Source organism: Megalops cyprinoides, chromosome 8, assembly GCF_013368585.1.
Source record: "Megalops cyprinoides isolate fMegCyp1 chromosome 8, fMegCyp1.pri, whole genome shotgun sequence".
Classification (NCBI taxonomy): domain Eukaryota; kingdom Metazoa; phylum Chordata; class Actinopteri; order Elopiformes; family Megalopidae; genus Megalops; species Megalops cyprinoides.
Genome location: NC_050590.1, coordinates 28,633,645 through 28,659,513, shown reverse-complemented (window position 1 = coordinate 28,659,513; position 25,869 = coordinate 28,633,645). Strand labels below are relative to the sequence as shown.

Below are 25,869 nucleotides of genomic sequence, written 5' to 3'. Positions count from 1 at the left end.
GGGGACAACAGTGGTGAGATGTAGGTAAGGTGGTTGTGGGGGGGTTGGGTGGGGTGTCTATCAGTTCCCCTCCATGCAGTACTCTGCTACCACGAGCAGCCCAGCTCCACATCTGGAATCTGGGTCAGGCCCACAGAGAGTTCCACCATTGCCGCAGTGACCGCAGCACCCCCCCCCCTGCTAAGGTGCACACTGAGTGAGTAGTACTGACAGCCCCTTTGAACAACATTTTTGTTGAAAGCTTCCTTTAAAGTTTAAATATACTCACTATATAAGGGAGTGTGTTTTTTGTCCAGGGGTAAGAAAAGGGCAGAGACCAGCTCAGCCCAGACTCCCCTGTGTGTCAGCCAGCCTCCCATCCTCGCTTCCAGCCACTATCATGCCTCATGTGTCCAGACACATTCCCTTCCACTCTGCCTGTGTCAGTGAGCACGGGCTGCTCCCTAAGTGCTACTCTCTGCCCCTCCCCCCTCACAAAGATTAACCCAGTTCCCTCAAACCTTCCTGGGCGTCTGGAACAACACACGAAAGGTTGCGCAGAAAGCACTCTCCTACCATGGCTCTATTATCACTCTGCAAAATCAATTCAAACATTTAATAGGAATCACACTGAAGCTGTTTGGCACCCTAGGACAGCTTAGAAATAGAATATTGATTACTTCCTGTGATGTAAGCAGAGGACACGGCAGCGGCAATGTTGATTTTTCCGTAACATGTGCTATGGGAGCAGTAGCTGACACATGGCGAAGGTGGCGCAAAGTGGTTGCCATTATACACCCAGGTGGGGTCTCCACATCGGGCGACCCACCTTGATCAACACCAGAGTATGGCGCTTTGAAAAGTAATAGTTGAATGTCCATATAAATCTCCACTCATGGAATAACTTGAAAACAGTCATTTTATTCCCTTCACTTGTTAACTGAGGATTGATTGTGTGATGGGAGAGTGGTCCTGGTAGTGAACAGGTTTGTAGTGCTTGTGTTATATTGCCAACCACTCACATAACATCAAAACAATGTTAGCATTTGCATTGCTATTTTACACTGCCACTGCAGCATTAGGGGTATGCTGGAGGAAGGTGTAATGTGTGTGAGTATGCCAGGGGGCGGAGCCAGCCATGTGAGACAGACTCCAGTCTCTCTTTCACAGACCTGCAGGGGGTCTGGTAATTAGGCTGGAAGTAACACACAGTCACACGACAGGGGTTTCTCCCTCCTTCACGCTATACAGAGAAATGACCTTTTGCTTGACTCAACACTGTCTACATGCACAGCTTGCATTTTTTCTTTCTTCTCCCCCCACAATGCCTTGCTCTTTGTTGTCTTGCACCTACCACTGTTTTTCCATTACCATTCTTCTTCTAGAACTCAAGTGTCTACTTTTGACATTTAGGTATATTTGAAAGTATGTCATTACAACAAAAAGGACTATTTTTACAGAGAAACTTACACTGAACACAAAACTAAAGACTAAATCAACTGATTCAGAAAATGTATGAATTCATAGTATTAGTTTTGTATTATGTGTATTGTTTGGCTCCAGACATGAGCATCTGCTCATGATAATAATGTATGCCTCATCCAATTTTTTGTAGAGAATTACAACATAAAGTCTGCTATCACAGTTAGAATGAACTGCAAGCACTTGGTGCTTTTAGTATCTTAACACAAGGTGGCAGTAAACTCCATGTTTCAGAATAAAATGCAAAATCATTGCAGCCATTAACCACATATTCCCCCCTCTGTAAAAGTATGCCCACACAGCCCACACAAATATTCTTCCTGTAGGTGTGCAACATTCAAACTCACCTCATATCCTGGATGAGGGAGACCCTGAGAGGGGGCATGAGGAGGCCAGGGTCAGACTTTCGTCTCTCTGTGTCCTGGATGAGTCCTAGGGTATGCAGAAGAGAGGAGGAGGGGGTTGGTGTGTTGGGTAATATAACTATATCACAGAGGTGCTCAGATGCAGAGAACACTGAGAGCAAGCAGGCTCTGCAGATCACGATTAGGCTAAGCAGTGAGCAGTTGTGCCCTTAGTGGAGGTAAAATGTCAGCCATATTGGTGAGATCTGAATCTCAACAAAACCTGGGTAGTCTGTGAGTGTGTCTCTTATATTAAGATAAAAAACACTACTTTTGCAATTGTTATTTTCACTTCAGGTTAGTGTCATCTTCATTGAAAAATTTGGATTGCTTCCAACATCTGTTCAACTGTTATTATTTACACTTTCATCAGACCATCTCATGGCCTATGATTACATATACAGTATACTGAAATGAGCATTTGAAAGCAACTGATGATACTTAACTTTATTTGTATTGTTTTGTTGCCATTGTAATCATTAACAGGAATCTGACATGCATGCTTACTTCAGATTGGTAAATATGCCAATCAAAAGCAAGTGTTTTTTACTTTCCCATCTTTTAGGACACTTTAGTGTTTTCATTGAGTTGATGATAATTTAAGGTATGAAAAGCAACAGTGGAATTGCTCAATTTTGTAGTCCCTGGAACCGAACTGATTCTATAAACTGATGGACATTTAATGCCATTCCACTGTTTGATAACATCCCACTGTTTTCCAGGAGTCTGTTGACCACCTTTTCATGGGGTCAGGGAATAATTTTCCAGTTTTTCTCAATTCATACTGGGGTTTCTCGTTTTTCAGCTCCATTTGGTGTTAAAACAAATGAAAAATATTGATTTATTGATATTATTTGGAACTAGTGGCAGTCACTGGTAGAGTCACTGGCAGAGTGTTGTTAGCTTGGTCTGACACTGCTGTTCATTCAGCTTGAATGGATTCTTTTCTTTTGAACTGGAAGTTGCTCTAGATAAGAGTGTCTGTTAAATGAATGTAAAGTAATATAATATTTGAAACTGATGGACTGAAGAACCCCGGACTGTTCTGATGCTGTGGAGCTTGGAGGAACTGCATGGTAAATGTGATCTTGGGATATGGCAACTGGCAAGTGGAATGATGAAATATTTGAAATTGGAAACATTCCACAAAAGACCAATAGCAGCACCATACTAGTATTTCACTGTAAGCTGGTAAAAGTCCCTGTGTATGAATATATGGATTCATGAATAATGGAGCACACAGGTGAGATGAAAGTTGTACCTGTAGGTCCAAGGCCAGCTGGCATGGTATCCTTCTTCTCTTTGCTCTCCTGGTAGTGTAGCAAGTGGGACCACAGAGCAGATTTACCCTGACAGGAAGAGGAAACACCCAGGGCTGTTCATGACCATATCTAGAACGGATAAGGGATAAAGGCCTATTCTAGTGCTGATGGAGTCCTGGCTGCAGTCCTGCTCTGGATACCAGCACTCTCAAGTTCTAATGCTGTCTTAATCGACCTGAATCATGAGATGTGGCAGACAGGTTCTTTATCACAAGTACTCAGAGAAATAGCACTGGGTGCAGAGCCAGGAGCTGCCAGAATTACCAGGGGTGAGAGATACAAAATACACTTTTCTGCTTCTTTATTCCCTTGTAGCTTTCAGATGAATAATGCTGTGAGACCCGTCATTTCTAAATTGAGCCATACCAGACATTTGCTGAAAACTGATCATCCATCATCCAAGATGGTTCTACAACTGCGAGTCAAAAACACAGAGGATTATAATTTCTCATCTTGCAAGTCTCAGCACCTGCTGAGAACTGAGACAGCTTATCGCTATACGGGTAACAATCAATGGTAACTGAGATTCTCCCTCTGTCCTGATTTGCTGTTAGCTCTGCTTGGTGGGGGTGGTCCTCTGGCGGCCTACCTGTTTGACCTGCAGGCCGTGGCTCCAGATCCTCTCCAGCAGGTCACAGAGGCTGGCGATGAGCGTGTTTTCCTCCACGCCCGTGATGCTGACCTCACCGTGGCCCAGCTCCACCGCCTCCCGGCCCATCTTCTCCACCAGCATGCGCTTGGTCTGGGAGGCCACAGAAAGCAACATCAACTTACACAGCACTATTTCAGCACTACTCCAACATAACCCCATCATCACCACAGCATTATATAAACACCCGCAACAGTCACTCCATGATGCACCAAGTCAGTATAGGCAGTCATTAGCAGAGACACATCAACAACACGAAATAGTCACTCCACACAGTGCTGTATCAATGCCACAGTGTCACTGTCTCATACAGGTATGAACACCATTCAATAAGCAGCACACAGCACCATTTCAGCAACATGCAGTCATTAGTAGTCATAACCACAGTCATAATCAGTGTGATATAAACTTGAGATTACAATTAAATGCTTGTTATCCAAGAATTAAGAAATGTTTTTCCTCTTTCATCAGTATTTATGATGAGGAGTCGACAAACCCAGCATGAAACAACAGATAATTTATTGGTATCAGTAATTGTAATAAAAAGTGTGGGTGACTGCAGATACATTGTCCGTGAGAATTTATTTACAATTGTGAGACTTTTGTCATTAGACACATTAAAAACAACTGAAAATCTCTCTGTGTTTTTTAATACCTTGTTCCTACACTCCTTCAGCAGCCCCTCTACAAACTTCCAGTTGGTCTGAGCGATGACGGAGGGGGACAGGTTGGACAGCTTGGGCTGCCGGATCATGGTGCCCAGGTTCCGCGCCTCCTGGATGTACTTCTGCAATGAGGGAGAGGAGTGAAGAACACAGCACAGACCAGGTCTGAGGAGGGAGACTCAATGAGGCATGAACACAAGACAATCCAAGATTCTAAGAAGGCAGGGGTCTGAACTACAGTAGATGTACTGGCCTTCTGACTTAGGCACGTGTTCTATTCTGTCTAGCCTATTTTTCCCACTTACAAAGTGTAAATTAGTCACTGGGGGAGAAGGCTTAGAGGGCTTTGTTTCTGCTGCACAATTGAAAGCGATCCCAAATGGACAGGAGCTTAGAGCCTAAAACCGGATAAGCCTGTTAACAGAGCAATTAAAAGCAATGCTTCCACCATGTGTGTCCTGTCAGCTTCTCTTGTGATGGAGAGCCAAACTCCCACACACCTGGGAGGTGAAGAGGCAGTCAGGGACACTCAATCCCTGTTACAATCAACAATTGTCTTTATCAACACGGCTCTGAGATCTAACAATTGTAGCCCTTTCAAATCATTTGGAGCTTGAATGGTGGTTTGTTTCCAATGGGCCCCTGTCATATTTCCATCCTTCAACCAAAGGGTTGGGAAAGACATGACCTGACACATGTGCAGGAGGGACAAGGAGGTGGGGTATTGAGAGGGAGGAATTCACATATGGCATGGAGGCAAGCCTCCTCCCCACACATACCAGGTCCGCTGACTTTAAACAGGGCTTGAAGGACTGCGACTGCCAGTACTGCTCAAGCACCAGCAGGAGCTGCAGCACTACATGCTGGGAGACAGTGTGTGTGAGAGAGAGACAGAGAGGGAGGGAGGGAGAGAGAGAGGAAAAAAGTCCATGCAACAGAGAAAATAAACATAAAACCAAAAGGTCAGGCAAAAATAAGTGTCATTATCAAATTAGAAGACAATGGCACAAGCAGGAAGATTAAAAGAATACAAGTATGTGAGATGAGGATGGGTGTGAAGGTGTGTAAAGAGCCTGTGCTGCTTCTGTGGAGACCAGAGCTCACCTCTCTCTGGTCGTTGTCCAGGTATAGGTGCTCTGTGTGCTGCTTCTGTCTGTCCTTCCGTCTCCACTGCGCAGGTGCACTCCGCTTCGCCCACCTGACGCACCAAACATTACAACAATGTCACAAATATGTATGACTCTGACTACACCATGTTGTGACTACATTACTGCAATGTTGCAATAACATGCATATTCTACAAGCGTGTCTCAGAAACAGACTCTCATTTTTATTTTATCTACATCAGTAGCATTTGCATTCCCTATTATCATCTTCTTTTATGACCCTTAATCTTGTGATCACCCTGTCAAACATGAGTTATGTCTGCAGATTACATCTCTGCTGCTGAAATTGCATTTTTTCCTTTCTCTCCAGTTGTATACCATTCCACCACTTGCCAAATCTGTGGCACTAGAGTAAGTTTATGTAGAAAATTAACAGAAATACTGAGGAGAACCAGTCATGGATTAACCCAAAAGCCTAGAGTAATCAATTTTTTTCCCTTTGTTATTACTAAAACCTTGGGTGAGGTCCCATCTGAGTACCCCGCACAAATTTATTGAGTGACACTCATTCTCAAGCACTTTTCTATTATAAAGGGAGAAAAACATGCATGTGACTTGGATGTAATGATAATAAATGAAATATATCACATAGTTTTTCAAAATCTCTGAAATGATCACTGCATTTCTGGACTGATAATCTACACAGGGAGGAGGCGTGGAGTTCTAGAAGTCTGTAGTCTACCTGGCTTTCCAGCTCTTTTTAAACTACTTTATACTCATTACTGGAAACTGACATTAAAATGCTTCACTCAGGTCACTAAAATTAGTTGATTAAGTGTTCCAGCAGCATTCCCAAAACTAAAGGAACCAAGGTAAGAGGGATCTTGTAACAGTTCTTAGACTCTGTTTTGCACTGCTGTGATGTAACTACGTTACAGTAAAATTAATGGGATGTTCTGTCTTAGTTGGATGGGCTGCAATGCAGATAGGATGTGTCTCTCTCAGGAACTGCCCCCTCATTTCCCAGCATGCCCTTCTCACTTGTTGCTAGTAGGCCCAGTGGACAACACGTCGGACTGAAGGTGGGGGAAGAAGCCTGGCTCATAACGGCCCTGCCCGATCTTCATATCCAGCAGGTGGGGGTGCAGTGCCGTGTGATCAATCTTGGACACCCGCATCTCAATGGCCTTCTCTGGGGGGGCGGATACATGAATTGTTACCACCATGGTTGTTCTGGTTTTCCAGTACAACCTGCACCACCACCCTGGAACCCAGTGAGTCTAGGCACTGAAAAAGCAGTACTGTGAGAATACCTCACACCATGCAGCACCCAGTGATTAGCACCAGCAGAGAACACCACAGCTGTTATTAGCCTAACACCAGTATCTTGCATATGTTTACAATTTTGTTCAATGTTTTATTATATACAGTTGCAAATCTTGCAGATTTACATTATTAGCAATGTACAGCATGCAGTGTGTTACACTCCCTTCAATACATTAGAAATAATGATTAATAGTACAACAACAGTAACATCTTAATGTCTTCTGTGTAAACTTGTCCTTCTGAAAAAACAAAAAAAAAAAAAACTGATGTGAAATGGGAAAAATCCAGTTAATCTCATTGAAAATTTTATATATTCTAGAGCTCACTTCTGAAACAGCTAAAAAAGGATTTTTTTCCTCACCAGCACATTTTGCTGAATTGTGTGTTGAGCTCAGAATCCAATAATAGAAAATCAATACTCAGTCACAAGGCTAACTCATGATTAATTAAAACCAAAACAATGGTTATTTATATGGTTCAATAATCACCCATACTGCTGTGAGTTTGCAAAAGAAGCCGGGGGCTTATCCAATCATTCCCTGGCTTTAAAACACCCTGTGATTAACCGCTCCCATAAACACATTGCAAGCATGCACCAGGGAAACTGCCACCCAGACCCATGGACAAGGTGAAAGCAGGACACACCATCACTACTGTGGGATTTGCAGTCGTCCATACTAATGGAATGAGGGACGGGGGCGACCAGATCGACTTTCAGAAAACGCTTTTTAACAAGATTGTCTGGAAACAAAAACAGTCAGCCTGTCATTAAACAAAGCTCAACTTGAGAAACACATCCTTCTTAACTATAACATTAATGTGTAAACATTGTTCTTTTGTAAAACTTTGCACATGGTATGGAACTAATAAAACTGCATACACCTTTGCACGCATGTGTATGTTCATATAAAACAATGTAGTTTTACACTGTTTGCATGAAGTGTAAAGGTTTAGAAGGCCCACTGAAAGAGTGTATTTATGTATTGCTTTTATTTAACCCTGGTGTATGATTGCTAACCTATATTAGACTTGTCTCACCACACCAACCTCTGCATTCGTGTAAGTACATTCCTTGGATGCACTTGCTTGCAGCCAACAGCTGTTTTTCACACTAAAACTTAGACAGTGCACTGTGGTGAAGTGAGTGCTAATTGGAGCATAGGTGGTACCCCACTGACATGATCAAAACAACTTGTAGGCACCTGACAAATCACAGGGTGCCTAAGAGTGGTGAGACATTGAAACCCTGGCTAACCCCTGCTCATTTTCAGCACATAACATGGCCAGTTTCAATCCCACGCCATAGGGCTCAGCCTGCCATCAAGACAAGCACCTCATCTACTGAGCCACTCAGGAGCCCACAATTGTTACTGTTCTGCCAACCTTTGCGCATTGCATAAACCTTATATAAACACACCAACATTCAAACACATGTGGGTTTGTTTTTACAAAGCAACGTAGTCTGACATCATGTACATAATGCACAAGTTTACATGTTAAGTTTTAAACATTAAGATATGCTGCTGAATCCAGTCTGGGTGTATGTGTTGTGAGTGAAAGGATTGTTTCAGGGCAATGGTAGTCCTCTGTCCTCACCTGACTCCTCGATGTTGGTGCACTTCTGGTACATGGATGTGCGCAGCGTCGGCGTGCGCACGTTCAGCATGCGGATCTTGTCAACTCGCGCATCAAACACTCGCAGGGCGTGCTCCTTGTCCTCATCATCGTGGCTCAGGATCTTGCTGTCGATGAAGGAGGCAAACATTTGCGTCTCCAGGAAGCGGGAGAGGAAGGGGAGGTATGGCTCCGGTTGGTCTGATAGGAAAGAGGCCTGGAGGGGACAAAAAGCCTCTAATTTAAAAAAAAAAAAAGGAAGAGGAAGAAACTCTTTTCTTCTGTCCTAGGAGAATAAGCCATGGTGTGACAGAAGGACACCAACCCAGGAAAAAGGCAAGCAGATGCTCTTTGGTCTTCTCTGCATTTAGCCCTCATCAAACATTTTACATAATTCATTTGCTCAGTGGAAACTCTTACCCAGATGAAATGTATTGATCACAATGTTTTTATTGTCCTTTTATGCATGTCCGACCTGCAATCATAAGCCAGGAAGTTCTGGTCCTGAGCAATGTGTTAAAACTAATAACAGCTGAAATGGCAAGGTCCAACTCACTAAAGAAGCATTAGATCTGGTGCTGGGTTCACAAGTAGTGCTGGCCCAGCATAAACAGGTGGTTTGTTGCATTGACCTGCCTCACCTTGTCAAAGTTCTGCATCTGCTCCCGGTTGCTGAACCATGATTCCTTGTCCTGACTGGGCTGGATGACAAACACCTCATAGTCGGCGAACATCTGTGTGAAGCGGTTGGCGAAGACCTCGCGCACCTGAATATTCAGCTGGTGCATCTTGAGCTCCTCCTCATCACACTGCACCTTCAGATCCTTATTACCACCAGTCTTCTCCTTCACATCCTGCTGGGAGAGAGTGAGAGAAAGAGGTGGTAGAGATGAATAGGGAAGGACAGATAGAGAAAGGAGAGAGACAGAAAATGTTATTGTGAGAACAGGTGGGGGGTTGAAATGGAGAGAACAAGAATGGGAGATGGACAGACGCAGAGAAAAGGGAAAGGGAGAGAGACAGAAAAAGAGAGGGGGAGAGGGATATAGACAGTGGAGGGGGTCACAGAACAGAGAGACCTAATGATCTCATCCACACCTTTAAATATCTGTCTGGCAGTGTAGCGAAGGGCGAGAGCAGTCGCCCCGTCCGGCCTTGAACCCGGGTCTACGGGGTACCAAACATGCAACTTTGACCGCGACGCCAAAGAGCCAGGCTCGTTGGTATGGCAGTCAGAGCACATACTCAACCGTAGTGACGGCACTCCGTAACACTACCCTCCCCTTCGGGAAGCGCGCCCATGCGCTTCACGCACCATGGCGTCCCTCACGCATTCTCGTGCCGTACTTCTCCCATCCCAGGGTGCCCCACTCACCAGTGCTTCACCCATCTCTGGGGTCCCTCACACCATGCTTCACCCATCTCTGGGGTCCTTCACACCGGGGTCAACCTAACCTGGGGGTCCCTCATACGGCTCACACACCAGGCACGCTTCCGATGGCCTCACAGCCAGCCATCCCACTTCTGACACCATTTGTAGCGAAGGGCGAGAGCAGTCGCCCCGCCCGGCCTTGAACCCGGGTCTACGGGGTACCAAACATGCAACTTTGACCGCGACGCCAAAGAGCCAGGCTCGTTGGTATGGCAGTCAGAGCGCATACTCAACCGTAGTGACGGCACTCCGTCACAGGCAGCAATAGGTAACCACACATTCCTCTGAGAAGCTGTAGTCATCTCATTAGCGTAGTAATTATCACCCATGCCAGGTTTGGCCCAAAGATACTACTGGCCTCGTTCCACTGCGCTACACTGCTGACCCTTGGCCAGGTTCCAACCTTGCTGTTACCCCTTGTGTTTGCACTCCATGAAGTTACACTCAACAACAGGCATTTCCAGACCAGAAGCACTGATGGCAGAGCTAAACTAAGAGTGAGATCAATCCTTTCCAGAGAGGACCAACAGTAAGGGCTGCCTCTAAAGTGCTGGAGATGGAACCCACCTCACATTACAAACCAATTCATTCATCCTTTCAGCAGTCTGTAATGTAATTGAAGCCTCCTGAATAAAACCCCAATGCAGTGGTACCCAACATACGGCAGTTAGGCTCTGTGATCTCTGTAATCGCTCATTTACTGCCACATATGTTTCCTATAATTAATGCTATACGTGCAGTGCAGACTAACACAGCTTACTCAAAACACGGCCATTCTGGTGAACAGCTCACAGCACAGTAACTTATTTTCATCTATGGGCTTAGCAGACACCCCTAAACAAGGGCAAGACAGACACCTTTAACAAAGGCCACTTTAACAGCTCATGTTTTGCATATTGTACATTTACAGTTTGAAATTTACAGAAGCAATAAGGATGTACTGTAAGACAGAACAATAGCTGTAGGATTCAAACCAGCTACCTTCAGGTTACAAGCCCTGTTCCTACCCACGATAATATGCTGCAGCCATTCTCTACACTTATACTTAGTCATTTGGCAGATGCCATTACTCAGAATGACTGACAAAACAAAGGTATCTCTGTTCACATAATCATAAGGTGGCTCTTAACCACTATCTCTCCATCTCTGCACTTTTCAATCAGACAATCTCCATCTCTACCTTAAACTCTATGTAGAGAGGACATGTCATCATCATAATCACTCTCATGACTCTAAAATGATTTGAGTCATTAAGCCATGTTTTCAGTACATCTATTACACTATGACTATGAGGCTTCTATTTTTAAAAATGAAAACTGTTGTAACCATACTGTCATGAAAAGTAAGACATGTCCACCAACAGAGCAATATACTTTTCATACATAGCCATCATATATATAACCGTCATCTTCATCCATTAGTCTGCATCATTACAGGGAATATTTTTATTTGACAAATGTTGTGGAATATATTCTGATATATCACAGAGCCTACATATATGATAAAGGTGCATATATAAGAACACAGACTGGTGCTTTGCAAATAAAAAATGTTACATTCCTCATTTTATGGATTTCATACTTACAGGATATTCACATATGACGCCTTTTGACAGAAATGGATCAGCTGTGAGCATGCGTCTTCCCCTGTCTTAACACAGGGGGCAGTACCCTGCATGCAGGGATTATACTGCACTTACACTCACCTTCTCCAAGCTGACTCCAGTCCTCTTAACAAGGGCCTGCAGCCGGGCGATGGTCTCGTTCTCCTTCAGCAGGTAGGAGTTGAGTGGAGAGCCAGCCAGGTTACCATTGTGCCTGTCCACCTCACAGGCCCGGAAGCCCTTGTACTTGGCCACATTGTTGTGGTAGCGCAGGCTGCCCTCTGGCGGCACGCCAAACTTCATCAGGACCTCTGAGATCTCCTGAATAAATTCCAGCTTGTTAGGGAACTGTGGCAGGTCTTCCGGCAGCTCAATGAACTGGTTGTCGATGTCCACAAAGCACAAGTTGGCCTGGAAAGCAATTGGTCCTATGTTAACTATCAGCAGTAAGACTATGTACACAGTTTCACATGTGACTGCTGCATCTGTGGGCATTACTCCTTTTTGCCACTAGATGGCCACACATAATAAAATATGGGCCGCTTTCAAGCATATTACATATTAATTATTTAAATACCACTCCCCCTTGCCTGGGAACATTGGGCTAAAAGAAACCACCCCAGTAGAGGTTTAAACCACACAGGAATTAGGAATAGCTGTTCCAGTTCAAATAGTATTAAGTAGCATAGTGACCTAAAATAGAGGGACAAACCCTTGCTAAGGTATTTTTCCAAAGAGACCTGAAGTGAGAACAATTTCTCATCATATAAACAATCTTTCCAAAGGATGATTTCTTTTGACTTCAGTCGGGTGTTACATTGAATGGTTACACTGGAACTGCTTTGCGTAAAAGCAAAACGGCAAGAAGGAGAACCCTATCCACGTTGCAATTAAGGCTACATGGGATAGAGGTTTTTACTCTGATTTGTTGTGTAAGACTGCAAGGGGTGGGCAGTTTTCACATACATGGTTAGGGTGGGTCAGAGGACGTGAGGTATGACAAAGGGGGATCCAAGGAGAGTCTCCTAAAATATGTGCTTTGATTAAATCTCATAACGCAGTGAAGACTTAAACTCTGGACACATGGAGTCTTGTGTTCGCTCCATTCAATGTCCAGGCACAGCCTATTTGGGTGTTCGTTGATGTGATGAAAAACAGTTTTACTTTGGACTGGGAGAGTTCAGGCTTTTAAAGAATGTTGTAATCAAAGATCAATCTTGTGACAAGGGAGAAATAAACCCTGGCAGCTGTAAACGGAATATAATCTGGGCTCCAAATTTCTGCAATCTTCTCATAAGGATGTTGCAATTTCACACCACGTTTTTGCTGCAGTAAGGAATATCAGCCAGGTGATTGATGGGATTTGGCTGGGAAAGAGCATCCACAGAGCAAAAGGCCCAGGCTGCCTGACAGTCTTTGAGGATGGCAAATCTGATTAAAAATGATCTGCAATCACTTCTACCACACTGTGCTTAAAAAGGGGGGAGGGGGGCGGGTTGGAGAATTCCACCCCAGTGGTTTCAGCCATGGCTGCTTTTTCACATTAAATTTGCTTGTGTGAAAAGGGAAGAGAGGTGGGAGGCCCGACAGAGACGATGATGGAGAAGCAGAGAGGGAGAGAAAGACAGAGTCCCAGGCGACAGAGATGGTAGAACAATTATCTTAATGTGTTCCCAGGGAATAGAGGCCTGTTGATATTGTAATCTGTCAGTTTGATAATCCAACCCCCAGCCTATGCATTCATACCTCTTACTATCAGTATATAAAGCCTGGCTATATGTCATGAATTGCACTAGTCAGGCTGTAATGATGCTTGGGAGAGGACTGCAGCATGAGATGACCTGTCCAGCAGATCCCACCTACCCAGAAACATTTCTCAAAATGTTATAATAATGTTTCAAGAGCACTCCAGGGGGAATTCCAACACGAAAACCATGAAATGTAAGTAAATGACAGCTTTACAGCGTACCTCCTGGGGCAACTCCAGCTTGGAGCGGTCGTCCTGGCCGTTGGAGTGCAGGCCCATGAGGTAGGGCACAGGGGCATCCAGAAAGTGTAGCAGCGAGGCAGGCAGGATGGGCACGTACACGTGTTGCCACTGGAATGGGAACATTAAGGCTGTGACACTCTCCGCCACAGTCATCAGTCTCTGGTAATCTGCAGGACAAATCAGACAAAGCCACTTACCATTAGCTGTAGTCTCTGGTCAGGGTCACATTCTGTTCAAGAGGACAAATCATCCTCAGAACACTGCCACTTACTAGTGGGCATTATTAATCACCCCATTAACAGGGTAGTTTGTACAATGACTGAACCTCAATGTTCCCTCCACTTGTCTTTTGTAACTCCAATTTTCTGCTACACACATATCAACGCAGGCTTAAACACCAAAAGAAAAAAATCATGTATTTTTGTTATATGCTTGTTAGTGCTACCACCACTCCTCTTCACTATCCTGTCCTATTTTAGCTTTCCATTTGTGCAGAATGATGCTTGACAGCAAAAATAGTCACAGACACTCACATAATGTCAGCGCTAAAGCTATCAAAAGCTCTCCAACAGCAGCTGATAACAATGGCTGGTGCATTCCAACAGCGTTTGACAAATAAATCTGCACAATTGGCCGCAATGTAATCAGGCTGGAATGACAGGGATCGAGGTGGCTGGGAGGTCTACAGAGGCTTTCCGCTATGTTCAATGGGGCCTGCAATGAGGTCTAACTGCTCTTTCCCTCTGTGTTACAGTGCTCATAGACTGCCTGGCTTTGCACCCAGGGGCAGTATTGAATACAGAGATGTAGTATTTGTGAAGCATATGATGCAAACATGTTACTGGTAGTCATCATTTCACAGCCCAGAGACCAAATGCACACATGTACACCAGTAAGTAAATGGTTGGGCCGTGAGGTTCTTTCCTCATTTATATATGTTTACTCTAAATCAGTTGGCATGTTAACTGTGCTAGTGCTACTCTTATTGTGAGTATAACTATTCCTTCATTCTATTTCCACTCGACCCGTGAGTGGTGCCTCCTCTCTGGCCCCCTGTCCCTCTCTGCCCGCTTCTCTTCCTGTTGTGAAAAGGCCCGGCCCACTGAGGGACAGGAATACTAATCCGTCCCTTTTGCTCCCCCCTGGCAAAACAACGGACCCTTTCAGTCCATAAACACACACTGACCAGCTCACTACCTAGCAAACACTGGCCCCAGCCAGCAGTTCGTCTAGAGCCCTCTGAGTAAAAATACAGCATAACAACACCATTAATCAGATATCTGATTAAGGGTAAAAACATAACGGGACTTGGTGGTGATGTGGCCTCAATAATTCAATCTCAACTCAATCATCATCCCATTCTGCACTGTGGGGGGGTTCCCACCAGGAGCTTCCTGGCAGATCGGGGTCAGCTGGGTCTATTTCAGGGCCTCACAGCAGAAGGTTGTGAGATGACGTGCCAGTTGAAGGCATTCATTGATCCACCTGCAGCAGTGATGCTACTGTCAAGGGTTTATCTCATACTTGAGAAGGACGTTTCTGTGGGTCTGTGTATCCCAGTTATGAATTTCAACTCTGTTTTTAGAACCGTGGCTAGTGTCACTCCCCTGCTCTGCAGAGAACATCCCTGCTCTCAATGGCTGCTGCTTTATCTAATGACCCCCTGTCCCTATTCATTTGGAAATCTCGCAAGCTTAATTCTGAAGAACACTCCACACACATTCTGTGGTGATGAGACTTCTGGGGAGAAAAAAAACAGATGATGTCATTTCTAACCAATCATATTTAAGCTGCATTACTGCCATCCTCCTTTTCATGGAGCGTTGCTTAGCGACCCCACAGCAGTGCACCTGAACACCCCCCGCCCCGCCCCCCAGTGTTCTGCTAATAATTTGCCCTTCCTTTTAATCAACATGGGTACAAGCTGTCCCCTCTGCCACTGCGATCCTCAGACAACCTTCCTGGTGAGCATCTCCTTCAGCTCATAGAAGGAAAGCCCCTACATCATAAACACCACAATGAGAAAAGAACTACAAGATAAACCTTGAAATGGAATAGTTCTAAAGGGGAAATTAATTCACTAATTTTTTTTTTTTTAATTTTTCATGAATTAATGGTATCAATGGCATTAATGGTATTTTTACAGGGCGTTCTCTAGTTTCTCAAATTTGGATTGATTCATATTTAGAATCATACTAAATTGTACAAGCTCAAGAACTGTTTCTAAAAATGTCTGTAGGTCCCTACGGATTTAAAGAGTTAAGCTACATAATGTTTGCTAAAAAATGCAAGATGAATGAATTATGCTTTAGAAAAACCTTGATGGGACAATTACAGCCTGGAATGCACCTGCTGGTTTAAGTAATATCTGTTTGAGAGGCTCAATTCCCTGTAACACTATGTGATATCAAAACTGTTTCTGAAATGATGTTTTTGAGAGGACATCATTGAAACATCATTTAATGACTTGTGTGTGCATAGAGGGGAACATGTTTAACTGGCTGAGCACTCTCAGGGAAATTTACAATATCTCTCTCTTTGTGGCCTTCAACTCTCCAAACACTGGTGGCTTCATTCTCTTGAGGATAAACTACTGGCCAGTGTGCCTGAGCTTCTTCACAGCAAGCCTTGGATTTAATGAAGGCAAAACAGAGAAAACAAAGTAGACCTCCTTAACTGAGATCAACAAATAGAAAACCCTTCACAGCACACTGAAAGAAAAACATGGCATGTTTGCTTGTTTGCTTCAAATCAACTGGCACATTTCTATCAGGGCTACACTGGGGCACAGGCTGAGCAGGGCCATTGAAACCTGCTGGTCACTGGAGCTCAACATCTGCATCCCCAGTGCATGACACCGCAAACCTAAAATCTGGGCAGGATTTCATATTTGTAATGCAAATGAGAAATTCAGGGTTTCTGTCATCTGATGTCTTTGACTTAATGAGTTTGTCTGCAGATAAAATCAAAATGACAAATCAGACATACACATGAATATCATTTTGAAATGATCTCTTTCAATGTCTATCCTAAAATCCAGTAACCACAAATAAATCAACCTGTCTTCGAGTAGGAAGTATGCAGACCAGTAGGTACATTGCAAATGCTTCTACCTGCACACAAATCCTGCTTTAATTCTGCAAAGAAACAGCCCCTGACTTTTTCTTTTTGTAAGGAAGTCTGATAAAAACAAAAGAGAGACATCCTTGTTTTCCCAGATCCCTCATTCACCAACCCATGACTAAAGGAGGCAGACCATGTGGAAGAGGCGGGGCCAGATCCCCTGGGACTTACACTGGGAGTAGAGCAGGATCTGGATCTCCAGCAGGGCACAGGTGAACAGCTGCAGGAAGTTCTCCACCCCCAGCAGCTCCAGCACCTCCCTGATGGGGAAGTCGAAGAGCGGCAGCTCGCCAGTGCCGGGCCGCTGGCACACGATGGGCCCATACATGCCGGAGAACTTGAGCGAGCGCCCCGCGGGCGGCAGTGGCACCTCGTATAGGATGTTGTAGATGTAGCTCTCCAGCGGCAATGGCGGCGGTTGCGGGGAGGTGACGGCCCGGTGCAGCTGCTCCAGCGCCTTGTGGCAGGCCTGTGGAAAGGCCAGTGGCGCCATCAGGCAGATGCACTTGGAGACGTAGAGCGTGTCGCGGCTGATGTCATACGAGTTGAAGCGCTGCAGGCGGGTGAGGGTGGGGCCAGCGGGGAGGAGGGGGTGGAGGCCCTCAGCAGCAGAGGCAGCAGCTGGGGGCACGGCAGGGGCGTGCAGAATGTCATACTGCTCGGCGTTGTGCATGTGGTAGAGCGTCTGCATGGCCGAGCAGATCTGCTTGCTGGTCACCTCCTCGTAGAAGGTGAGGGCGAAGCCGTAGGAGCGTGAGCCGTCCTCACGCGTGATGATGAAGGAGTGGAACTGCGGCTCGCGGGAGTCCGCCTGTGTCCGGAATGATAGGCCTTTCGGCATGCACAGCTGATGGGAAGCAGACAGGGGTTCAAAAAGTGTGACCTATCAAGACAAACCTGTCCGTACAGTAGCACTGAGCAGTGTGCTGGACATTGAACTCTGGAGATCAGGACTATGGGTTCAAAACCTATGGTTGCTAAGGAATTTGCTTTTCCTGAATCGCTCCAGTAACATCGCAGCAATACTTCTCGGCTACCTAAAAGGAGCGTTAGACAATGATGTAAAAGCTCCAAGCCACTCATGATAAAGTCATAGGTAGGTAATGTTATTCATATAATACACTTGACAAACATTACAAAATAACATAACATAAATGATTAAGCAAAGCAATATACAGTTATATAATTCAAACAAATTCTCTTTTTATCATCATGGAAATCCAACAGTGCCCCATACTCTGCGCTCACCATGCCCACAGCATCCTGGTCGAATGGGCTCCACTCCACATTCTCAGGGTAGTGAGCCAGAACTTTGGACTTGAAAGTTCTCCGCAGTGGACTCTGCTCAAAATTCTCACCTGGGAAACAGATTTAAGGAGAGGGGGAAGAGGGAGAAAAAGTCAGGGTGAATTTACCAGAAGCAACATATGGAAGGATCATGAATGCATGGAAGGAAACAGCCAATTACAAACAGACATGAGACATGCATGAAACACCCTCCACAGGAAATAAGGAAATCAGAAGAAATTGGCATGAGCTGTATTGTTAAATGAGCTGCCACTTTTATGGTTAAAATCACACAGGTTTTCAATAGAAGTCAGGTACTGGCAAAATGACTGTTAAAAAGGCAGAGGTAGCACCAAGCCTTCTGTGACGAAAAACTCTTCTCTTAATAAACCATGACTCAAGTATTCCTCTTGAACTTAATCATTAATTTGTCATATACTGAGTGGATGAGGTACCACAACTAAGTGCAACTAAAGTGGCAAGAATTATGACAATACAGTAAAATCAGACCAATTCAGTAAAAACATCTGAACAAATGGTCAATTCACATAAACCAGCAGAAATTAAATTAAAATCCAGAGTGGGTCAAAGGTAGCGCACACCTATCAAACGTTCTTCACAACTTATTCAGACTAGGAGGAAATTAAACATTGACAAAGCAAATGGCAGTAGCAACGACACTTCTTAATATTAAGTAGAGGCAGTGTTTGCCAGAAAGATGGACTTGTTGTTCAGTGGCTGCTGGAGGAAGAGAAAGGTGAGGAAGGGTAGTGTGAAAGCTGTTCCCAGAATTCCCTCCACCTGTGCAGAAGAGCTCAGCTTGGAAACAGAAAAAACCAAGAGTGCTGTGAAAGAAGGGGGTGTTGGGTTAAGGGTTAAAGGTTATGGGGTCACAAGCGGAATGGAAAGATTACATCACAGGACCCATCAGAGGGGCTGGAGGGGTTACCTTCATTTGCACTCGCCGACATTCGCCTCGTCCCATCTCTGACTTTAGTAGCCTGTATATACTGGCATAAAGCTATATGATAGATAAAATGACAGTTAATCACATGGCTGGGGAACGAACACTCCTCACAGCACTGCACACCCAGCTATCATGACCGCATTCTCTCAATGTTGCTGTGATAATACAGCAATGTTTTGAGAGCAGTCTATGTTAACTGGGTAGGGTAGCTGGGTAGCAAAATAGACACAAGTGTCAACTCAAGGCTCGTCTTTGTTGTTTAAACGAGCTGGGCTTTACAATGGATTCTGTTGCTATGAAATACTGCGCCCCTCAAAATTCTGTGACTGTATTTTACTGAGCACCCTTAAGATAATCCCTTATGACAGTTTTTTGGGAAGGATTATAGTTTTATGTGCTTGGAATGCATTAATGCATTATGCTAATAATACCAACAGAAATACTATGCAGCTGCTGGTTTAAAGGGAAGAGATACCATGTGACAGAGATAAAGGTGACATCACTTAAAAGTCTTCAGGCTAGAGAGTAAAATCCCTATAATCAGCATGTGAAAATGCCATAGAAGGACCATTATCATGGACATCCAATAGGCACCTGAAAATAAACATTTTTCTAAAAAAAAAAATAAATAAATAATAAATAAATAAACTGAGCCAAATTAAAAATGAGTCCCACTATTTTATTGACCAAGTTTTGCTGGATATGCCAAGCAGGCCAAGTAAATGACCATTTGAAGACTGATTTATAAACGGTGTGTGCAAACAAACAGTTGCCTTGGGTCTAATTTTCAAAGGGACTACTCAAGGCAAGAATTAAACAATGCTGCCACCAATGTAAAGGAAGGAAAGTGTTAATAGCTTTGCCTAAGGTAGCAGCAGTTACATATGGTGACAAAACAATGCAGAGTCAACTTTGTCATTGTCTCATAGGAAGGCTAAACTCTGACCAATGACATGTAAAATTAGCAGTCAGTTTTACAATGTTGTTGACCTGAATGAAATTAGTAACCTCCCTGAGGCAATGTTCTTCAGCAAGATAAACAAGGTAAAGCAAAAAAAAAAAATAAAAATAAAGACATAGCCTTCTTTGTCCTGGGGGGTCACATGGCAAAAAAATATGGTCACAGTTCCTGAAGAGAACGCCTGGAACGCACAAAAAACAGAGGTTATTGATCTTCATGTGAAGCATTCAGTTATGCCTGCAGGCTGAGTACCAGCTGGAGAATTCACCCAATTACTTGAGATCTGTTGAGATCAGCTTCAGTGAGGGCATAGTGGTGATTGCGACACAGGTGGACCGGCTGGACTGACAGCTGGAACTCCTCCCACTCAACCAGGGGCAGAATGATCCACCCTCGTTACATCTCCCATCTCCCAGACCCAAACCCTGAGTCATCCTTCCTCTTGACCCTCCACAAATAGGTCAAATGAATGTGTGCATTTCTCCAGAGTTTGTATCATATTTCACACAGACAGGCTGATTGCTCTGCCTATAAGGGTGTGTTTCAGACGGGGGGGCGACTTCAGGGCTTCACATGTCACCCATCCAGCAGCGATTGATCCTTGGCTCTCTCTCATTTCTATCATAAACACTAGCATAAACACTAATTTATTGTGATCATTTCACCTTCACCATTGATAGGAAAACGTGTGTTTGTCATAAATTCTCTTCTTGGATATGTGGATGTTCATTTTAAACAGGCCAGCAGCGACAGAATAAGAAACATGAAGCCTGGAATAAGCCATCAAGGAAGACGGCCCAGTGATCATATCACAGTTCTGTCACTAATGAGTACTGAGGAAGACATGAGGAGGAAATCTTCCATGCAAACTACAGCTTGAACTCACAGCAGTGAATGAGGAGTGTGTCTAAGCTCATACAACAGAACACTCAGAAGTCATTACATTTCCCTGTTGTCAGAATGAAACAATGGATTTCAGGCTGAAGGTATGGTACATTCAGAGAGGTGAGTGAGGTTCTCAAAATTATAGCATGGCGAGGAGGCAGTGGGCATGGGCCACGGATTTGGTGGTGCAGTGCTGGTGCAGTGGGAGGGCAAAGACACAGAGCTGTTCAGAGGTGTCACTGTCTGCTTCAAAAACACAGACTTCTCCTCCAGCTCTGCTGGAGGCACTGAACTCCAAACACAGACTCAAAGAGCTCCCTCTCTGTCTGTGTGTAACCATGAGAAAGAGGATACTGGAGTGTGTGCATGCGTGTGAGTATGTGTGCTTGTGTCCGAGATGCAAATGATAAATACAAGCCATAACGGAGTTGGTTTTTCCACGGCCAGTACTGTAATCAATACAATTCAAAAGAAATGATCAGGTTACATTCAGATTTAATTAAATTTCAATCTGTCACCCACGCTCTGTGATTAACCAGGATAAAAATTATTTTATTATAGATTAACTTGGAAAATGTTCATTAAAAAATATGTAATAACATTCGTGATAAAAAGTAGGACTGCAGTTGCACCAAGTCTTGCTCCTCCAGCTCAAGTGCTGTATCATGTGTAACCTTATCAAACTCTATTTTATATACAATAATATTTAATATATTTTATTTAACTATAAACCCTCTGTTTTCTGCTTCAATTATAAACAGCAATACATTTGAGTACACACACAGTCCCTCACCATGTAGGTTACAGTATCACACATGGACAGCTGCAGCATGCTCACAGTGCAGTATTGCCTTGAATCTACCACAACTTCAACATTTTGTGCCTGATGACCCAGGAACTTGGTTTCCTAAATAGTAATTTTCCACGAATACAGCTAAGTTTTGCCAGCGAGTAACTCTCAATCATCAAAAACAGACTGAACATTGTGGTTGTATATGTAGCCACTGTAATGTAACTACTTACATACACCAAATCACTTAAGGGACAGAATTTGTATCAACGGCACTTAAAGACACAATTACAAACTTGACAATGGTGAGGGCTGATAGGTTTGTCTCAATCTTAGACCTGACTGGGACTGATTGCAACAAGGCTAATCCTCCAATAAGGAGGGAGTCCTGCTAAATGCAGTACAAGACAGGATAAAACTGTCTTGGATAAAACTGACCCAGGATCAGCCTTCACCACTTTCACTTTCAGCACAGAAGCTGTGAGCCTGGCCAGGAATGCAGCAATCAGCTAACCCAAACACTGGTGTGGCATTTTGAAAAGACAAATTAAATCAGGCCAGGAGCTTGCACATTGACAAAATTCTCCTCTTCAGACATTAAGCAATTGTTACGAACTCGCTACTTCCCCCGCTCGTTTTGTCAGCATGGCGTTGTGAGAAGTAGGAGCGTAACCTGTCGTGTGTGCAAATGCAGAGAAAAGGAACAAACAAAATAGAATGGCACCAGACGGACCTCGAGAAGGACGGGGTCTACCTGCTGCCTGGGTCTCCTTGGTGCTTGTTGGGCCAGCTCATCCTCGCCTGCCTCGGCGGCCAGCTCTGCGGGATCATCCTGTATTTTATTCGTTCAGTTTTTTTTTTTTCCTTTTTGTATTTTATTAAAAATATCCCTAGAGTGACACCCATGTAAGTCCCTCCTCCCGTGGACGGCGTGGGCGACCAACCCTTCTTATTCTGGTTAACGTTAGGTAAATGGTTCGGCTGAATTTATTCTAAACCTATATGCGCATACCTCAACTACTTTTCACCATTAGCTTTTCCCTTTGCTTGCTGCAGCCAGAACCCACGAGGTGATCAGTCTTGCATCATCCTTTCTCTGTGGAGGCAACCAAACGCTCAACTCCTGGTGGCTGTTGCTGTCACCGTTACCCGCCATTTCCCGCCAGTTTTCCACCACCTCCATCTGATTACCTGGAGCTCCGTATAGCAATCAAATGACAGGTAGCCCCACCTTCCGAGGAACCGTCAGCTGCGTGATGACGTCAGCAGCAGGTGCCAAAAGAAAATAAATAAACCCAAAACACTGTGTGCATATGTGTGTGTGTGTGTGTGTGAGACTAGTGGTCTACCCACTCGTAACACAATCTATAGCAAGAAGGAGATTACACAGTGTGCTAACTCTCAGTCATGACAACTTTTACAGGTAGATGAACCACTTGTGGCACAAAACAGCTTGGCACAAAGTAATAGCTTTTGCCTCATGTAACCTCTGGAAATCAATAACAAGAGTGTGTGTGTCTGAAAAGAAGCGAAAAGTAGGTACTATGATAGTTGTAATACTCTTGTGTTCTTTTCATTACTCTGCAGTTTTCGGTTACATTTTTTAAAATAAAGTTATTTTATAAAACATTGTTCATATTGGGATTCCCACAGAGTTCTTCAGGCACAGTTAGGAGGGCTTTGAAAATGAAGCCGGTCAATTGGGTTTCATTTCATCAGATTTTCATGTGTTTTCATTTTGGAGGATTTTTTTCCCTGTAAAACACTGAGAAGGGCTGGAAGCAGCTTTGGACTCAGCTGATTAATCACTGACATTTCTGCATGCAGAGACTGCTGACAAATTCACAGCCAAAGAGAGTAAATCAAAAGAAAACACAAATATGTGCTGTACATAATGTGTTTTTCAGCTAAATGGCATTAGCTTGTGCTCAGAGTAGTTTCAGTAAGTGAAGAAATCTGTACATTAACCTAGTAAATGTATCTAAAATGAACCTGAAGTAAATACCTTCTTTTAAACTCCTATCAAATGTCAAATCAACTCAATAGTTACAGTCCACTTTTTTACAATACAGTTGAATATTTACAGACACAACATTCAGGTTTAGTTAAATGCATGTCTAATATCTCAGCGTAGTCCAGTTACTTCAATATCTGCTGCCAATGGCCTGATGGGAAAAACTGAACTGTATGACACAAAGACTGATGAAAGAGCTGACGTACAGAGCAACAGATCTGATCTACAGAAAGAGAAGGGGGGAAAGACGGATGTCCTTCTAAGGCAAACATATCCTGTGAGGAGTCTTCAAAAATCCTCTATTTCCCTTATGTTCAATGCTTGTGTGAAGTGGAGGAAAATGAACACTTCCCCTTAAAAAAATGAGAGTAATTACTCTCATACAGCGAGACATTCCTCACATGCATGTCGAGGGCCTGCAATGCCATGGCAACGTAAGCATGGAGTGAGGAGGGGATGCTCAGCGTGCGACACCTCTCGGCTTCCACATACCTCCCACTCCTTCCTGTCACATGCCGGGGATAACCTCCCACTCACTCCTCGGGTACACTCCAGCGCCCGCGGATGACGCAAAGACACAGACGCTGCAAGGATTTCCGTTCTTCCTTTTGGAGGGCTTGATTTCCAGCACAGCCACAAAGTGGTGACGACCATGGCAACACTTCAGAGGGAACTGTTACAATGATCTAGATCCTACCTCTTGTGGTTGTGGGCCCAGTTATTTGCTGAATTCACAATCCCACTGAACCTGCTCTCTGCCTTGGGTACCTATTATGTGTTCTACACATAATGCTCCGAGACGGTTCTGGGAAGGTAAAAAAGACTGCCCAATAATAGCACAGCAGCTCTTAGAATTGTTAGCATTTGTATAAATGGGTCATTACAAAACCCTGAATGTTCCTCAAGGACAAGTTCAATCCATTAGCCAGACCTCTGAAAGAAGCTGAGCAGTTCAGCCAATCAAATATGTCTTGAGTGTGCAGTGGAGACAGGCATTACTGCACAGGAACAGGAGCTCTCCAAACAATCATGTCTAGGAAATATTTGAAGTGGTGCTCCTACCCCTGTCAAGGTTCGACTGATAGAAGTGTCAGCGCCCTGCTATGCAGCCCGCATCCCCGCTCACGTCCGAATCTGACGGAATGGGTTACACCAGTGCTATTCCACAGCCCTGACTCACACCTGAAACATGTCATCTGGACTGTCATGGAAATGTGGAGAGATATCCTGCTGAAGTTTAGGGCTCAGCAAAGCCATGCAGATGTTGACGTGGCCTGTTTTGATAAGCACAGCTTACGAGCATACATTACCATACAAGGATATAGGAGGCCTCCACTAATCTTGAGGTAGCCCTGCCTGTCATGGGGTAACTTTCGAATGGGGACAGTCAATGTTTGGACAGTCACCTCTCCCTCTTAGATACAAAAACCCTTGCCCTGTGATTGGATAGGGGAGGAGAGTTCACACACTGAGAGCACCACACTTCTCTGGAGGCCCTCTGGGAATGAGGCTGACTTGAGACCCCATGCTCTATGAGCGAGACAATTCAGTGCTTTGTGGGAAATCAAACTGATGTATCCACTGGTAATACCCATGCCATTTGTAGACTGTAGCTCTTTGTAGGTCTGAAGCCTATAAAACTGTAGCACTCTGCCTTCCTCTGAGATCTGGGATCATCCCTCTGTCTGATGTGCTGACTCCAGATAAGTGAGCATGTGACTGGCTAAGTCAGCGTCACTTTCCTGAATCACCCAACACCTGCTGTGATTACCGTGTTTCAGAAGAGAGGGGATGTGAGTTTACCCCTAGCATCACTGGGAACAAACACATACACACACATACACGGACACACACTCATAGTGACTCTGCTCTTTCCAGGCATCCCAGTTGGCCCACAGTCGGGAGCACTACCACATCATGGCTCGCCTGCTCAGGCAGACAGACACACAGAGTCAGTAGGTGTCCTGACACATGGGCCATCAGAAAGTCAGGTTACGTCATGGCTTTTTCCGGTCCCATAAAACCATGCTCAAGCTGGATCAAAGCAGAACCCATTAGTCAAATTTAATTTTTCATCTGACTGTGTGAACAGTGGTCTCTTAAGGTGCAATAACCCTCCATCAACATGTGACTTATCTGGTACCACAACACATGCCATTGGTGTGACGCATTTCTCAGAGGCAGATTCTCAGCAGCAGTGACTGAGACTGATAAAACCCAGATGCAGGAAAATAACTGTAAATTATAGGCTAAATTGTAACCAATCAACA

The 25,869-nt window shown here is 44.3% G+C and overlaps 1 protein-coding gene across 4 annotated transcripts in view; it reads right to left on the bottom strand.

Annotated features, from left to right (window-relative positions):
* Positions 1-25,869, bottom strand: part of LOC118781962 (DENN domain-containing protein 5A-like) — a 44,639-nt gene that overhangs the window by 7,126 nt on the left and 11,644 nt on the right. The window contains exons 2-15 of one of the 4 annotated variants that reach the window (XM_036535133.1): positions 18,932-19,003; positions 17,944-18,053; positions 16,867-17,542; positions 13,552-13,739; positions 11,685-11,993; positions 9,189-9,404; positions 8,530-8,764; positions 7,579-7,674; positions 6,649-6,799; positions 5,606-5,699; positions 4,492-4,623; positions 3,777-3,929; positions 3,127-3,214; positions 1,809-1,893 (exon numbers count right to left, since the gene is read on the bottom strand). In XM_036535133.1, the coding sequence (XP_036391026.1) occupies positions 1,809-1,893; positions 3,127-3,214; positions 3,777-3,929; positions 4,492-4,623; positions 5,606-5,699; positions 6,649-6,799; positions 7,579-7,674; positions 8,530-8,764; positions 9,189-9,404; positions 11,685-11,993; positions 13,552-13,739; positions 16,867-17,542; positions 17,944-18,053; positions 18,932-19,003 (2,605 nt within the window). The remainder of the gene's footprint in view (positions 1-1,808; positions 1,894-3,126; positions 3,215-3,776; positions 3,930-4,491; positions 4,624-5,605; positions 5,700-6,648; positions 6,800-7,578; positions 7,675-8,529; positions 8,765-9,188; positions 9,405-11,684; positions 11,994-13,551; positions 13,740-16,866; positions 17,543-17,943; positions 18,054-18,931; positions 19,004-25,869) is intronic. The other 3 variants (XM_036535134.1, XM_036535135.1, XM_036535136.1) reach the window with 3 other exon arrangements.